This window comes from Malus domestica, chromosome 14 (assembly GCF_042453785.1).
Source record: "Malus domestica chromosome 14, GDT2T_hap1".
Lineage (NCBI taxonomy): Eukaryota > Viridiplantae > Streptophyta > Magnoliopsida > Rosales > Rosaceae > Malus > Malus domestica.
The window spans coordinates 25,180,620-25,196,682 of NC_091674.1; the positions used below are offsets into that span (position 1 = coordinate 25,180,620).

The 16,063-nt window shown below is 35.3% G+C and overlaps 1 protein-coding gene across 1 annotated transcript; it reads right to left on the reverse strand.

Moving 5' to 3' along the window:
- Window positions 1–4,108: 4,108 nt before the first annotated feature.
- Window positions 4,109–10,270, reverse strand: LOC103431141 (DNA-(apurinic or apyrimidinic site) endonuclease). The gene is made up of 9 exons (XM_029092897.2): window positions 9,939–10,270; window positions 9,287–9,379; window positions 8,223–8,367; window positions 7,616–7,817; window positions 7,396–7,474; window positions 6,807–6,868; window positions 6,529–6,615; window positions 6,254–6,357; window positions 4,109–4,428 (listed from the first exon to the last, which is right to left on the reverse strand). Exons 1-9 carry the CDS (start codon window positions 10,164–10,166, stop codon window positions 4,343–4,345), a joined length of 1,086 nt encoding a protein of 361 aa, XP_028948730.2. The 5' UTR covers window positions 10,167–10,270; the 3' UTR covers window positions 4,109–4,342.
- Window positions 10,271–16,063: the final 5,793 nt, after the last annotated feature.

Genomic DNA, 16,063 nt, shown 5'->3' on the forward strand with positions numbered 1-16,063 from the left:
TCTTTATTTGAAAAGATACTCACTTATTACTAATTCACCACGTGACCAATGTTTATTAGACGAACGTTCATCAAGAAAATGGTTGTTAACATATTTGACTTGGGTGCAACAAGACGGAAAAGGATCCTCCCATGATCATTTTCTTAGGGATCCGGAAGATCCCATGATCATGACCGTTTATCGTATATCGTACGGTCAGTTTTCATTATGTACTATTTATATTTAATTTAAAATTTAAAATTTAAAATAATTTTTTATCGTACAATGCACGATAAACGATCATGATCATGCAATCCTCCGAATCACCAGCAGGATCCTTTTCCCAACAAGACCGTCGTCTTCTAGTAAATACATCTTTTCAATTGACCATTTGAAAAGTGAAAATCTTTGTCAAACTTCTGGGTGAGAATATGACTTTCGACCATAGTCAATTTCTCAATTGTACTCATAGTCATTATTGTTCAGGTATAAAAATGGCTGCTGGTGGGCGAGGGCAGATTTGTCATTTCACTCCTGATTCCCATCTCTTGGACTTGTTTGGTATGTGAAGCCTTTTTTTTTCTTTTTTTTTTTTAAGTACAACAATATTTTTATATTAAAGGGATTGGAAGTTCGGCTAAAGCACACAATAGGCAACTTAATTTAGTATTAAATTCGTCATCTATGAGATTCGAACGTAAGATCTTTCACTTCCAAGTGAAGAGGAATACCACCAGACCGTATGTGGAACTATCGGGAGCTTTGATCTATGTTTTGTAAATTCTTTTTGTTTCCTTTTTGTCCAAAATTATGAATGTCATTATAAACTCTTGAATTAACATGTTACTTAATAACCGGGATTAGTGATTTCTCTTTACTTGTTAGTAGGGAGAAAAATATGCATAACATATAAGGTTTGAATATTAGAAATGACGAGTTCGCAATTAATTTATTCTCATCCCCTGGTATAAACATATGAACATATTTAAAAAAAGTATAACATTAACATCCATGATTTCTTCAATTCACATAATCCAACGGCCAAAAATTAAAAGTGATGTGTAATAAATAAAACTGTATGTGTGTGTGGATAACATTACCCTAATAATTTATTAATTTCTAAATTATATATTAAACATTTCGTAGAAAGTTTTGGATCACCGAAATCGCTAGTACTAATCAATCCACTACAACCAGGTTCTGATACTCTTCCTCAGTGATGGCTGCTTCCAAGGCAAGCTCCGGGCGAATTTCCCCACCATTGTCCAAGAACAACTCGAGCAATTTTGTCGGAGTAATATTTCAGCATCGTCACCCTGGTTGTGTAGATGGCATCACCCATTTTCTTGGATCGTCGTGTAGTCATCATCAGCATAACAAGTCATATGTGGTATCAATAATGAAGTTAAAATTACCCAAAACAACTCAAAAGTCTCACTTGAAACACTCTTAATCCAAGAAAAATTGGTTAGTTGTGTGCTCAGCTGTTGATCACGGTCATTTTAATTTGGTAAGATGTCGTCCTCATCATCCTTTATCTCAAATTGAAACCCAAGCTTGACCCAAGCTTGTATCACAACTCTCACAAATTTAGACATTTTTTCTTTCGAGTAGGAAGGCAAAAGTAGAAAGGAAGGAGAAGAGGATTAAAAAATAAAAAAGCAAAAGTAAAAAAATATTAAAAGCAAAAAGTAAGACTTTCAAGAAACCCTAAAAACACAGGTGCTTCTTCTTCCTATCTCTCCCTTGATCAAGGTCCTCCTCAAAACTTACAAAGCCGCCAGTTGCCTCACCTCCATAGGAATCACCGCCCTCAAATCAAATCCGATGAAGGAAATAAAAGGAAAATAGCATAAGATTGGGATCTATCCCGCGAAAAGGTTAGAAATTAGAGACATAATAATTTCTTTTGCTTGAAAAACTTATCAGATAGGCCCGAGATCATCATGGCACCTTAATAGTTTCAGCTCCACGTGATATCATGTTTATGTAATTAAGTTTATTGGTTTTTTTTTTTAACAAGATCATGATAATTTTTTCCTTGAGTTTTCACAAATAATTTTTTTTTTTTGGAAGTCATTCACGTAGTAGCTAGGGTCTGTTTGATGGGGTATATGTTCATGTATGGACCTTTTTTTGAAAGAGAAATTTTAAAACCATTGATTGCTCGATCAATTTTCAGATTCTCGTTGGAATGGAATCTGTTTTCATTGACATAAGAACAAGAAATCTCGTGATTGATGGTTCTTTCTCTCAATAAAAGATTACAACGATGGGGCCATAATTTTGGCCAAAAAAGCCTTCATTAGATAATTTCGTCAAGCTTTTGGTGGGTACATGCCAAATTATGTCGTCGAGGACTATCGAGTGAGGCTTTTTATTGAACATTGTTACGTAGCATAAGGTTGCACACAAGAAATAGGAGAAGAAAGACAAAGAAAAGAAAGAAAGAAAAAATACAAATAACTATGTAGGTGGTTGCAAAAAAAGAAGTAGCAGTTTGTAATTAAGTAATTTTGACTCATTTTTTTAGTTTGTCGCAATTGTGTATAGGGATTATATAAAAATATACATTTGAATTATGATGCTATTAAGATCATGAGCAGCCAATGAACCAATATTAGCTCTGTTGCTGCTTAGTGCATGTGTGCATGTTTCCCTTAAAGTTGTACTAGGATAATTGAGAATGTTGGTTCTTATTCTAATTTGTCAATGATTAAGCGGGACTTATTGCTTACTTTTAATTCGGAAGATGATGCTCTTTGGAACTTGCAACTTTTCTTGCCATTATTTTCATGATATTGGAAAGGTTTGAAGCTTTTAGTTTAATATTAATTAATCAACAAACATGTAGCAGCATATACTATATAGTATTTGTAACTATTTTTAGTATGGCAGCTCCAAGGAAAGAGAGTTCATACCAAATTGATGTGGAATGAAAGAGCGAGCTGATCTTGGTGACGCATCTCTTCAAGATCACGAATTTTATTTTATTTTATTTTATTTCTCTATGTGGATTTGTTTGAATTTGATTTTGCGCGTACTCGGTCTAAGTTGTTGGATGAGAGAAATATTAAGGATTGAGATTGGTTTCTAGATAAAAGTTAAATCAATCGCATAATCAATCTAAGTTCAAAGTTCTGGTCGAAGATGACGAGACTTGACAACGGTACAGTTTTGACCGAGAATAATTCCGAGTATATTCAAAGAATATGCCAAGGAATTATAATATTTTCAGAATTTTACAACTTGGAAAACTTGGCCATCACAAAATTCACCCCTATAAATAAAAGTGGTTTTGCAACGTAGAGGAGACCTTCAACTCAACGCTCTATACGAAACCTTTCTCACACCCTTGAAAAAAAAAAAACTAACTACTTCACTAACCTCTCTCGTCAATACACATTCAGTTTGGATTAACATTATTGGATTGACAAACCGACGACACATTCAATTTGGATTAACATCACTTGAGCTGTAGAATCTGTCGTTCTAAGAGTACCTTAAGTTTGGATTAACAATATTAGTCCTAGTTTGATTGGTTATCAATCCAAATCTCAGCCGACGAAGAGTCTTCAATTATTTCGCCGAAAGTGGTCACTTCATCAGCTTTTCCTGCGAAATGAGGTGTTATATGATCGGTTACTCACATATGCATTTCAGAGTTCGGCATTCAAACTACTTAACCACATTCACTGTAAAGACACTCATCTCTTTTGAGTATATTTTCCCTTATTGCTTGATAGTCGAATCCGGTGCAGAAGATAGTCGAATTTGGTGCAGAAGATTGAACTTTTGTAACCGGAGGCATAACCTTGTATTCAGATTCCAAAACCTTAGGCCGAAAGTGTTCCTTCATCGGCCAAACTCGTTTGAAAGTACTTTTAAAATGACTAAAATCGCTTTAAAAAAAATATTTTTGAGTTCCAAACCAGCCCATAATTCCTTTGCTTTGACAAATGACATAAACTTTCCCATTTTCACAGCTATCATGATAACAAGGAGGGCAACGCCTCTTCTGAATATATTTAATTGTCTTTTTCATGAGATTACTTGGGCCCCAAGCACTCCAAATTCTAAGTATACCTAGATTAATAACTTAATAAGCAATTAAATCAAACCAGAATGATTAGCCGACCAAATCATTTCCCATAAATGATCAGATTCCACCACACTAATCATACTTAAATACCCCCTTTTCGCCATATCACGCGATTCACGTCTGCCAAAATACGAGGAGAATCTGTCAAATAGTAGAGAAGCAATCCAAAAGCCTAACCAAAATAGTATCCAAATGGTACAGATTGAAAAAGCAAATCTTCTCTAACATGGCAGTGGCACTGTAACAAATATCGGTACAAGGTTATGCAGGCAACCCAGTTTCTGTAGAAGCCGTGTCTCCTTCCGAAAGCACGAGGGAGACTGGACAATGATCGCTTCCATAAAACCCTGCACAGAGTTTAGAATCAAATGCTTGTTATTCAGATCTAAGCGGTGATAATCCAGCATAAAAAGTGACATGGAATGTAATGTATGAAAACTATGAAGATTATGCTCTTTCATTTTAGCTTTTGAGGTTAACCGGTAGTTTACGATGGAATTTTCTGAGCATCGAATGGTAAAAGCCCAAAGCAACATGATCAATCTCTTTCTTCTCTTTTCGTTTAGTTTCTTTTGTTTTTAAGATTGCTACCTAGCATTCGTGTCGTGTTTTCCGTGTTCGTGTCGTTTTTGTGTCATACCCGATATCTTAACAGGTCGTGATGTGTAATACCCGTTAAAATAAACGGGTAAAATGACCCGACCCGAAATCGACCTAATAATATTAACAGGTAATATGACCCGACCCGTTACCCTTTAAGGAAAATATATTTTAAACCAATAAATAATCAAATGAAAAACATAATACTAAATAAGTATATACATTTCATATTGTTACATCCAAAACATAAAAACGCATTTTTCTTTTAAGTATATTTCACTTACCTAAAGTCTTTAATAGTTTTTAATTACTGTAGAAGTGTAAAAAAATATAGAAAAATATATATAAACGCTCGTAATGACAAGCTTTACAACTTTCATGAAAAGCTTAACTTCGAAATTCACCACTATAATCATATAAATCATAAATCAAAATTTAACCATTGATTGTTTTTTACATTTACGCTTCATTGTCCTCATCAAATTTTGTTTTTTCAGATTTTTTTTTTTGAAAACTTGATCTATTAGAGGATGCAGGAAGATGAACAGTTTGGATCGTTGATGTTATATTCAAAGTTTTAGTGTTGGTGAAAATATTGCTTGATGTTTATAAAGTTTCTACAAACTATATGACATCGACTCATATTTCAGTTAACCGTAAATATCAAAACGTGATATCAAATATCTGAACCGTTCATCTTCTTACATCCGCTAGATGATCATGTTTTCAAAAAAAGAAAATTTAAAAAATGAAATTCAGTAAGAAGAATAAAGTGTAAATGGCAATCGACGATTAAATATAAATTTAAGGTTTATAAATTTTAGTGTTGGATTTCGAAGCTGACATCTTCATGAAAGTTGTAAAGTTTGTCACTATGAGTGATTGTATATTTTTTTTTACATTTTTTTACACTTCTACAATAATTATTATTAATTTTGCCCTCAAATAAAAAACATTATTCGTGAAGGTTTGAAGGATTTTAAAAATCTAAACGATAATGTAAATGTAACCATTATCTACTTTTGGAGGAATAATGATGAATCAAGAGTGTTTATATATTCTTTCACATTTTTCATACTTGTATGTATGTCTTCTTAGTTCTTGCCTATACAAATACTATATTAGTTTATTTTAATTTTGGATAACATGTTAAGTAAAATTTATCCTAGTAATTATAATAAGGAACTCTCATAATAAAAATAAATAATGACTAAAACTTTTTTTTAAAACTTATATAGAATAATAATACAAAACTATATATTTAATATAGAATATATTGTATATATTAATATGGCTATTGTATTTTATAATAAATCTTTTAGTAATTAAACTTTAAAATTATCAAAATAAATATTTTCTTAACGGGTCGAAACAACCCACATGTTACCCGCGTGTATACCCGTTATCAACGGATCACCCGATAATGACCTGATAAGTTATAGTGTTGACCCGAAACCCGTTATTTTCGTGTCGTATCAGAAACTGCCGGGTATGACCAATGTGTGAATAATGTACTGGTTCCAGGGATTACAAAAGAGTAGAAAGCCAACAGAAGTAATATCCAACACATACCTTGTAGTTCAATCCCATGCCCATGCATCTCGCATGAAACAATCCTATCTTTGAGTTTCTCTGCAACGACGAAGTAGTCTATTCTCATCCTTTTACCTCGATACCTGCCAGAAACCAACCAGTATGTTTATCAGGTGGTGTTACCCTGGACACCAATATATGATTATCAAAAAGACTCCCAATCATTCCTGCACATTTAAATGGAGCGACAAAGATATACAAACACTGCATGGATTTAACAATAATCATTATCAAAATTCATAGTAAGTTCTTACTTTCCTATTGGGTTTCCAGACCAGGAGAAGCCACGCTCCATGTCCTTCTCCTTGTGAAGGTGCCGGTATGCATCTATTAACTTTCCCCTGAAGCATAACCCACATAACCCAATTCAGAAAATCTTCAAAGAATCAAAACTCGTGAAGGAAAAAAAAGATATAATCAGACAAAAAATATAGCTCTCAGAGTTATTCTTCAAGTAACAATTAACCTCCTCTCAGTAAATTATGTTTAAATATAGGAAATGTAGCTTATATTTTCCAGTGGATTTACATACTCTTTCAAAATGTTACCAAAACGCTTCCTCTCATTCAAGGTAAATCCAGGCTGCCCACAATCCTGCATCATCCAGAAAGCAAACCCTTCTTAGTGTTTAGTAGGCCACACTTTTAATTGACATATAGCCTCACAATCCTGCATCCATTCACCACTCCAGTTGTCTAATGCTAAAACTCGATACACTATTAATCAACAAATGGAGGAAGGGCAGCAGATAATACGGCCACCATCAACACAAATGATGGTAATTCTTCATAGAGAAGCATCTCAACCGCACAACAACTTAATGGCTTCAATTCTTGTATTACTATTTTTTTCTCAAATGTTAAATACCAAATGGTGGATTGGAACCTCCATGTTCTACGTACATAGTAATAAAGCAGTTAAAATCCATGGAACCACCAAGTACTTCTTAACAAACAAAAATGCATATGCATCGAAAAAAGAGTGGTCACCATTCATTTCCTCCTATTCATTTTTTAGCAATTTAGGTAACATATGGCAAGTCAACTAAAACCACATACTAATTACTATGGGTATGCCAACCATAATCATGTTCAAAGAAGCTTCAGTATAAAATATAATACCTCTTTATTTGGAGGAACATAACCATTAACCTTTGCTGCACTGAAAAAATCTGGATGACTCACATCAATCTCTTCATGACTGCATATGAATTTAGGTTAAGAAAGAAGAATGTGAGTTCGGGGAAAGAAACTGATACACACAATCAGAAAAGAGCAAGAGAAAATATGATAGAGAAATCTTAAGAGGATAAAACATCTGCACAGAAAGAAAAAAATTCACCTAACATTCAGATCACCGCACCATATAAGAGGCTTATCCGAAGATTGCAGAACAAACTCTAAAATCCTTTTATCCCATTTTCTTCTCCTTGGGAATGAGTTTTCTTCCTCCTTCCAACCATTGTTTGGTGCATATGTGTTCAACAAATTAAATGTCTCAAATTCAGCTAGGATGACCCGGCCATCTGGTTCATGCTTTGAAACTAAAACAAAGTAAACTATATTAGCTGACTGTTGATCCATGTGCAAGTCAATATAAAGAAAATAGCGGTGGGGATAGAGATGCAAGCACAAAGATTAAAAGTTTTCTCCCCCTACATGGTTGGACCAGAATATGTACACACACTTTCCATTTCTAAGAGAGTCAGACTTAATTATTAAGAATCTCTGAAATAATATAAGTTCATTGTTCTTAACATAATCAATTGGATATTTACATACACTTTACATAATTTGGCAGGCAAAAAAAAAAAGTAGAATGAAATGATCCGAAACTAAGTAGGCAGCATAGATATTGATGTTTGTAACTTGAAAGTAAGAAGTTGGCTTCATATGTGACTTTCAGTGGGTGCATGTTATTAAAAGAAATAGAGTATTAACCAGCAAACCTTTTCTGTCAAGATTGAAAAATACTTTTTGTGGCTGTAAACACTTCTTTACAAATAATGCAGTTCCTGCATACTTTGAATCTGAAAGAGACCACCAGACACGATAATCTCCAAAGGGTGGGCTTGACAGGGCACGCATAATTATCTGCATAATTTGAGACAGGAAAATAGGTAACCAACCTATACATTAGAAGAGATCATCATTTCGACCCTTTTTGCATGCAATGATCAAACATACAAGGTGAGAAATACGAAGTGGAATATCGATTGAATGGATGGAGAATCTAACTCAATCAATGAAGCTTGATCCCATTCCCATAAACCATTAGAATCACGAAAATATCTTGGTACTACCATACTGCCCTAAGACAACCAACAAAACTCAAGAGAGCAAACCTGTACAAAAAGTATTTTTAAAAAATCCTTGAACTAAGAAAGAGTAAATTGTAGTAATGGTCCCTTAACTAAAAATCCATTACCATTGGTCCCTGAACTCATCAAAATGTATAGCTATGGTCCTTTTCATCAACTTCATCAAAATTTTGTCAAAATGAGTTATGTTGGAAGGACCATTGCTACAATTGGGGTCCCTCAACTCATCAAAACGTGTAGCTATGGTCCTTTTCGTCAACTTCGTCCGAATTTTGTCAAAACGAGTTATGTTGGAACGACAATTGCTACAATTGGGTTAAAGTTGAGGGACAATTTCTCCAGTTGGATTAAAGTTGAGGGACAAATGGTAATGGATTTTAATTGAGGGACCATAGCTGCCCGTTTTGATAAGTTGAGGGACCAATGGTAATGAAATTTTAGTTGAGGGACCATTGCTCCAATTGAGTTAAAGTTAAGGGACCATTGCTACTATTTACTCAACTAAGAAACTAAAAGCTTTCTAGACATAATTGGGTAATGTCCTAAGTTTTTGCGGTGTCATATAACACTCCAAAACTTCAAGCATAATGCTTTGAGTATGACAATGGTCAATGATCGGAATGAAACAGTTCAACTTCAACTTCAACAAGCACATTCTCCAACCGAAGTCTTAATTCATAAAAATATCATACCTGCTTTTCTTCACGTGACGAGGAAGTGTCATCTTTCAACTCTCCTGGGTTTTTAGGTCCACCCTTTGAACCAGCAGCAGGCATCCTTACTTCCTAATATCAATGTGCAGTTAGAAAGTTGTCACGAATGCAATTTCCGAAAAAAAATGCTTTCAGAATCATTACTTAGCAAAGCAAAGCATATGAAGAAAAATATAGACCAACAAAACCGAACTAACCAATCAATCAACTAACGAATATACATCTCAGAAAACCACAATCAATCAATCAACTAACCAATCAATCAACTAAACCGAACTAAATCACGAACGACGAAACAATTAAATCCAATACTAAATCAAAATATACATCTGAGAAAACCAAAAGACAAAAAATTTAAACAAATGTGAAACCCTGCTGCTACAAATGTATCAAATTTCCAAAACTCCAGCTAACAAATTTCCCGAATTGCTAAAAAAAGATCAAAACTAAACTAAAATACACATCTGGAGAACATAAAAGACTATAAATTTAGATATCAAATTTCCCCAATTGCTCAAAAACATCAAAATTAAATGCCCCATTACACCAGAATAATAAAAAATCAAGTACACTTTTGATAGCAAGCAAAAAATCGATGTGGATTAGTGAAAAAACAGAGAATGTATCCCACCTGTATCGCAATAACATCTGGGTCGATGCTCGAGACGAACTGGGTGAACTCGGGCCAGTTGTTCTTCACCCGGAGAAGAAAGCTGTTGGCATTCCACGTTATGAACTTGAGCGGCTGTTTCTTGGCGGCGTCCTCCGCTGATATTTTGTCGTTATCTGTGGAAGGAGGTGCGAGTGTGGGTTTCTTGGCGGAGCCGTCTTTCCCTACAGGTTGGAAGAAACGTTTCATCGTCGTCTTCTTCGAGGCTTTGAGAGCTTTTTACAGTGTTTTGTTCCCCACTGAACAAAAGTCCTCGTCTTTTACATGGAAAAGATCTTCGCAAGATCTATTGTATATGATACGATTAATTTTCGTTAAACACTATTTATTTTTTTCCTCTTACATAACCAAAGCTTTTGAAATGACAGTTCTACCCATTGAGTGAGTTGGAAAACTAAGGCATGATTTTTATTTTGAGAAATAAAGAATTTATAATTTGTTACTATAATTAAGAATTCTTAACAAGTGAAGTGGGTACTATCGTGATATACGTTACTGTAACGAATCATGTCATATTTAACGAATTGATCGAAACATAATACACTTGTTTGCCAGGTTGGGTGGGACCAAATACTAAGCGACCGTTGTTTTTTGAGCTTTATTGAGTTTGTAGTTTTCGTGGTGATAGTATAGTCAGAAGATATTTCGGTCATAAAAAATACTAATTTAAACTCATGTGGTGAAGTTTATTACAAATTAAGCTCAACGTTGAAAGTTTCGTCCCTATCATCACAGGGACCGTTAATCCAATTAGGCCTTTTTTTTTTTTAGTAGTGTCACATTGCTAAGTGGTGTGAAGTGTCGGACAATAAAAATTTTCCTTGACCTGGAAAAATTATAGGTCATATCACCCAATAAGACAATATAACATCATTAAACTTTCACCTTTCTTTTTTGTTGGATACTAAAATTCTACTTAGAAATCATATTGTATTATAAATAGGCAAAAGTTTGAGATATAACATTTGCTAGAGACATGAGCGAGGTTGTAGTAAAATATTATAAAATGGTTGCAAATAAGAGAGAAATAGGAGGATACTGAAAATATTCTAGTTTTCTTTCTTTTCTTGTTGTTCTTCTTATTGTTTAACATTCGTAATGTTTTATTTATAGAGTAAGTACCTTGGAAACAAACAAATTAAATTATTAATCATATGAAAAGTTTACTGTATGCATGTGGGCATACATACCCACTATTTACAACACTCCCCCTTGGATGCCCACATATCAACATCAGTTGCCTCGTTAAAACCTTGCTTGGAAAAACCAGTGGGAAAAAACCATAGCGAAGGAAAAAGAGTACAACTTTACCCGGATTGTTGATATGGTGTTAAGCATGCTTATGTTGCATCGTTAAAACCTTGATAGGAATCGAAGGAAAAATAGTACAACATGAATGTATCATGGATGCTCCCCCTGAATTGTATCTCCCCCTGATTCCTCATTCTTCAAATTTGTAAGCCGACGTAATCCGATTCCCTGCACTAACTTCTGAAATGTGCACTTTGGTAGAGATTTGGTGAACAAGTCTGTCAAATTTTCATTGGAACAGATTTGTATGACTTCAATAACTTTAGCCTTCTGAAGCTCATGTGCACTGAAAAACCTTGAAGATATATGCTTAGTCTTATCACCCTTGATGAATCATTCCTTCATCTGGGTAACACAGGCTGCATTATCTTTATGAATGACAGTTGAAGTGTTTGTCTTTAAAGGTATACCACATGAATTCCGGATGTGATGGATCATTGATCTTAACCAAGAACACTCACGACTTGCTGCATGTAAATCCATTATTTCTGAGTGATTGGAAGATGTAGCAACTAATGTTTGCTTTGTTGAGCGCCATGAAATTGCAGTATCTCTATTAGTGAACACATATCCAATTTGTGAGCGGCTTTATGCGGATCGAAGAAAAAACCAGCATCTGTGTATCCAACAAGGATCTGGTCATTTGTGGACTTGTCTTAGTAGAAGAGACCCATGTTTGTTGTCCTACGAAGGTATCATAGAACATCTTTGACTCCCTTCCAATGACGAATTGTTGGATCAAAGCTATACCTGGCTAACAAGTTTACTGAAAAAGCTATATCTGGTCTAGTACATTGTGCTAAATACAATAAAACACCTATTGCACTCAATTATGGTACTTCTGGACCAAAGACCAGTTCATCATCTTCTTTTGGAAGGAATGGATCTTTCTTAATGTCCAAAGAACGAACGACTATTGGGGTGCTAAGTGGATAAGCCTTGTCCATGCCAAATCGCTTCAGTATTTTTTCAATGTAAGCTGATTGATGGACCAAAATTCCATTAGCACATTGCTCGATCTGCAGGCCAAGACAATATTTTGTTTTACCAAGGTCTTTCATTTCAAATTTGCTTTTCAGATACTTAGCGGTTTTATTTAGCTCTTCAAGGGTTCTAATTCCAACTAGATTCATATCATCAACATATACTGCCACTATAGCGAAATCAGTATTTGATTTCTTAATGAACACATAAAGGCAGATGACATTGTTGGCATATCCTTCTTTGATCAAATACTCACTGAGACGATTATACCACATTCGCCCAGATTGTTTCAGCCCATATAATGATCACCTTAATTTGATTAAGAACATACCTTGTGGTTTGTTAGTCGTTTCATGCAACTTAAGTCCTTCTAGGACTTTCATACATATGTCAGTATCTAATTCTCCATATAGATACGCAGTGATGACATCCATAAGTCGCATATCAAGTTTCTCTGAAACCACTAAACTTATTAAGTAACAGAACGTAATTGCGTCCATTATAGGAGAGTGTGTCTCTTCATAATCAATTCCAAGTCTTTGTGAAAAACCTCGTGCAACGAGTCTTGCTTTATTTCTTGCAATCTTATTTTTCTCGTTGCATTTCCTTGTGAATACCCATTTGTAACCTACGGGGTTTACACCAGGCGGGGTTTGGACTATTGGTCCATAAACACTTCGTCTTTCCAAGAAATTTAATTCTGTCTGGATTGCATCTTTCTACTTAGGCCAATCATGTCTTTGTTTGCATTCATCAACAGAGCGGGGCTCAATGTCATCGCTTAATATGATTTCAGTGGCTACTGCGAAAGCGAACATATCATCGATGATTATTTCATTTTGATTCCACAATTTATTAGTACATGCATAATTTATGGAGATTTCTTTACTTTCATGTACTTCTGTCTCTTCAAGGACATGTGCCTCATCAAGGACATTTTCTTTTTCAGAAAATTTAGAATCATGAATTGCGGATGTATCATTCGCTTTCTTTTCCTGAATGATTTCATTTGGATTCAGTTGTGCCTTCATCTTTCTCTTTTTCTTTCGAGGGGCTAACAAGGACATCAATTCTTACAGGTGCATTTGCAGCTAGTATATGTGACTTTGTCACTTTCGAAGCATCATTAAATGCATATGGAATTTGATTAGCAATACTTTGAAGATGAACGATCATTTTCACTTCATCTTCACATTGAGTGCTTCGTGGATCAAAATGAGACAGGGTGGGAACAACCCATGTCAGTTCTTGCCGTTCTTTTGGAATGGTCTTTTCTCCTCCTAATGATGGGAAGACTGTCTCATTAAAGTGACAATCAGCAAAACGGGCTGTAAACATATCACTTGTTAAGGATTCCAAATATCTAATGATAGATGGTGAATCAAAACCCACATAAATTCTCAGTTTGTGCTGAGGCCCCATTTTAGTGCGTTGTGTCGGTGCAATAAGCACATAAACAGCATAACCAAAAACTCGGAAATGTGAAATGTTTGGCTGATGCCTAAACACGAGTTGTATTGATGAGTATTGGTGGTTGGCTATGGGTGTCAACCGAACCAATGATGCAGCATGTAAGATGTCATGTCCCCATGCAGAGACTGACAATTTTGTTTTCATAAGTAGAGTGTAAGCTATTAATTGAAGCCGCTTGATAAATGCCTCTGCTAAGCCATTTTGAGTATGGACATGAGGAATAAAGTGTTCAACATCAATGCCCAATGTCATGCAGTAATCATCAAAGGTTTGAGACATAAATTCACCAGCGTTATCAAGTCGGATTTACTTAATGGGATGATCTGGGAATTGTGCTCGCAACTTAATTATCTAAGCGAGAAGTCTTGCAAACGTTACATTTCGAGTAGACAACAGGCAAACATATGACCATCGGGTAGATGCTTCAACCAAAACCATAAAATATCGAAATGGTCCACAAAGTGGTTGAATAGGCCCACAAATATCCCTTTGAATTCTTTGCAAAAATGATGGGGATTCAACATCAACCTTTAGTTGTAATGGTCTAATTACCAACTTCCCTTGGAAACAAGCCTTGCAAGGGTTATCATTTGAGACATTAATGTGTCTGCTCAATAATGGATGTCCATTAGAGTTTGTAATGATCTTGCGCATCATGGTGAATCCTGGATGACCCAGACGGTCATGCCAAAGCATATAAACTTTTGAATCAATGAACTTCTGGTTCATGACAGTATGTGCCTCAATTGTTTTTATGTATGTATAATACAATCCACTCGATAAACCATGCAACTTCTCCAATATACGTTTATGGGTATCATTGCAGGTAATGCATAGATATTCCACATTTTCTGCACTTTTCGTTTTAATGTGGTATCCATTTAGACGTATGTCTTTAAAATTTAACAAATTTCGAGTGGATTGAGTAGCGTACAACGCATTTTGTATGAACAATATTGTTCCATTTGGTAACATGATCTGGGCTTTTCCTGAGCCTTCAATTACATCTGATTGCCCTAATATTGTTGTTACCTTTACTTTTGCAAGTATCAAGTTTAAGAAATACTTTCGATCTCGAAGTATTGTATGTGTAGTTGCACTGTCTGCAAGACAAAAATCTCCACCATTGCTCTTGTTTTGAGAACAACAATAATTTTTATCCATGCTCTCTGAGTAATGGAAATTACAATTAAAAGTAGTTTATTCATACTGGAATACTACTTTTATTGAATTGAAAGTGCAAGCATTAAATCACAAGTACAAATAACAAGAGTACATCAAACATAAATGATTTAATCGGACCCAAACACTTCATTCCATCTTTCAATAATGAAGTCTGAAACATGTAGGTGGGTTGTGTTTAATTGTCCTGATAAATCGAACACTGGATCATATATATCCATTTGTTTAGCTTAGTTAAGAAAATTGGTCTCGACACCCTTCTTCTTTAGGGAGGCTTGATACAGATCCACCAGATGTTTTGGGGTACGACATGTACGTGCCCAGTGCCCATTGCCACCATACCTATGGCAAACTCCGTCAGGATTTCTAGGAGTGTTCATATGAGTTTTGTCTTTTTGGCGATTTGCATTTTTAAAGCTCGGGCTTGTATTATGCCTTAGAATCTGGTTGTGAAACTGGACACCATGGTTCTTGCCATTTCAGCCTCACTTGTGGCCACATCCTCGTTTGTAATTATTGCCATGAGAGGATGTGGTATTCCCTTCAAGGGAAACAGCATTCACTTCTGGGAATGGTGCTAATCCAGTAGGCCGGGATTGATGATTCTGTAGGCTGGGATTGATGATTCTGCATCAGAAGCTCATTATTTTGCTCAGCTACAAAGAGCACAGATATCAACTGATTGTACTGAGTAAAGCCTCGCTCTCTATACTACTTATGCAGGAGCACGTTGAAGGCATGGAAAGTGCTGAAAGTCTTTTCCAGCATGTCTTCCTCAGTAATGGTTTCTCCATAGAGCTTCAACTAGGAGGTAATTTTGAACATAGCAGAATTGTACTCAGCCACCGTCTTAAAATCATGGATCCTTAGGTGAACCTACTCATAATAAGCCCTCAGAAGAATCACCGTTTTCTGGTGATTGTATTTATTTTTCAGTGCCTTCCAGAGTATTAGTGGATCTTCAACCGTGAGGTACTCGCTCTTTAGTCCCTCATCAAGGTGGCGAGGATAAAGATCATGGCTTTCGCCCTATCTTGAGAGGATGCACTGTTATCATTCTTAATAGTTTATCCAAGATTCGTTGCCTCCAGATGAATCTTGGCATCCATTACCCAGGTAAGGTAATTCTTCCCAGT

What these genes read in the sequence shown, in the direction of transcription:
- LOC103431141 (XM_029092897.2), bottom strand. Translation starts at nt 10,166, where the DNA reads ATGAAACGTTTCTTCCAACCTGTAGGGAAAGACGGCTCCGCCAAGAAA. An exon ending in TCTGGAAACCCAATAGGAAA is followed by an intron (nt 6,358 to 6,528) that starts GTAAGAACTTAC and finishes GGTTTCTGGCAG; the next exon opens with GTATCGAGGTAAAAGGATGA. An exon ending in GCATGGGATTGAACTACAAG is followed by an intron (nt 4,429 to 6,253) that starts GTATGTGTTGGA and finishes AACTCTGTGCAG; the next exon opens with GGTTTTATGGAAGCGATCAT.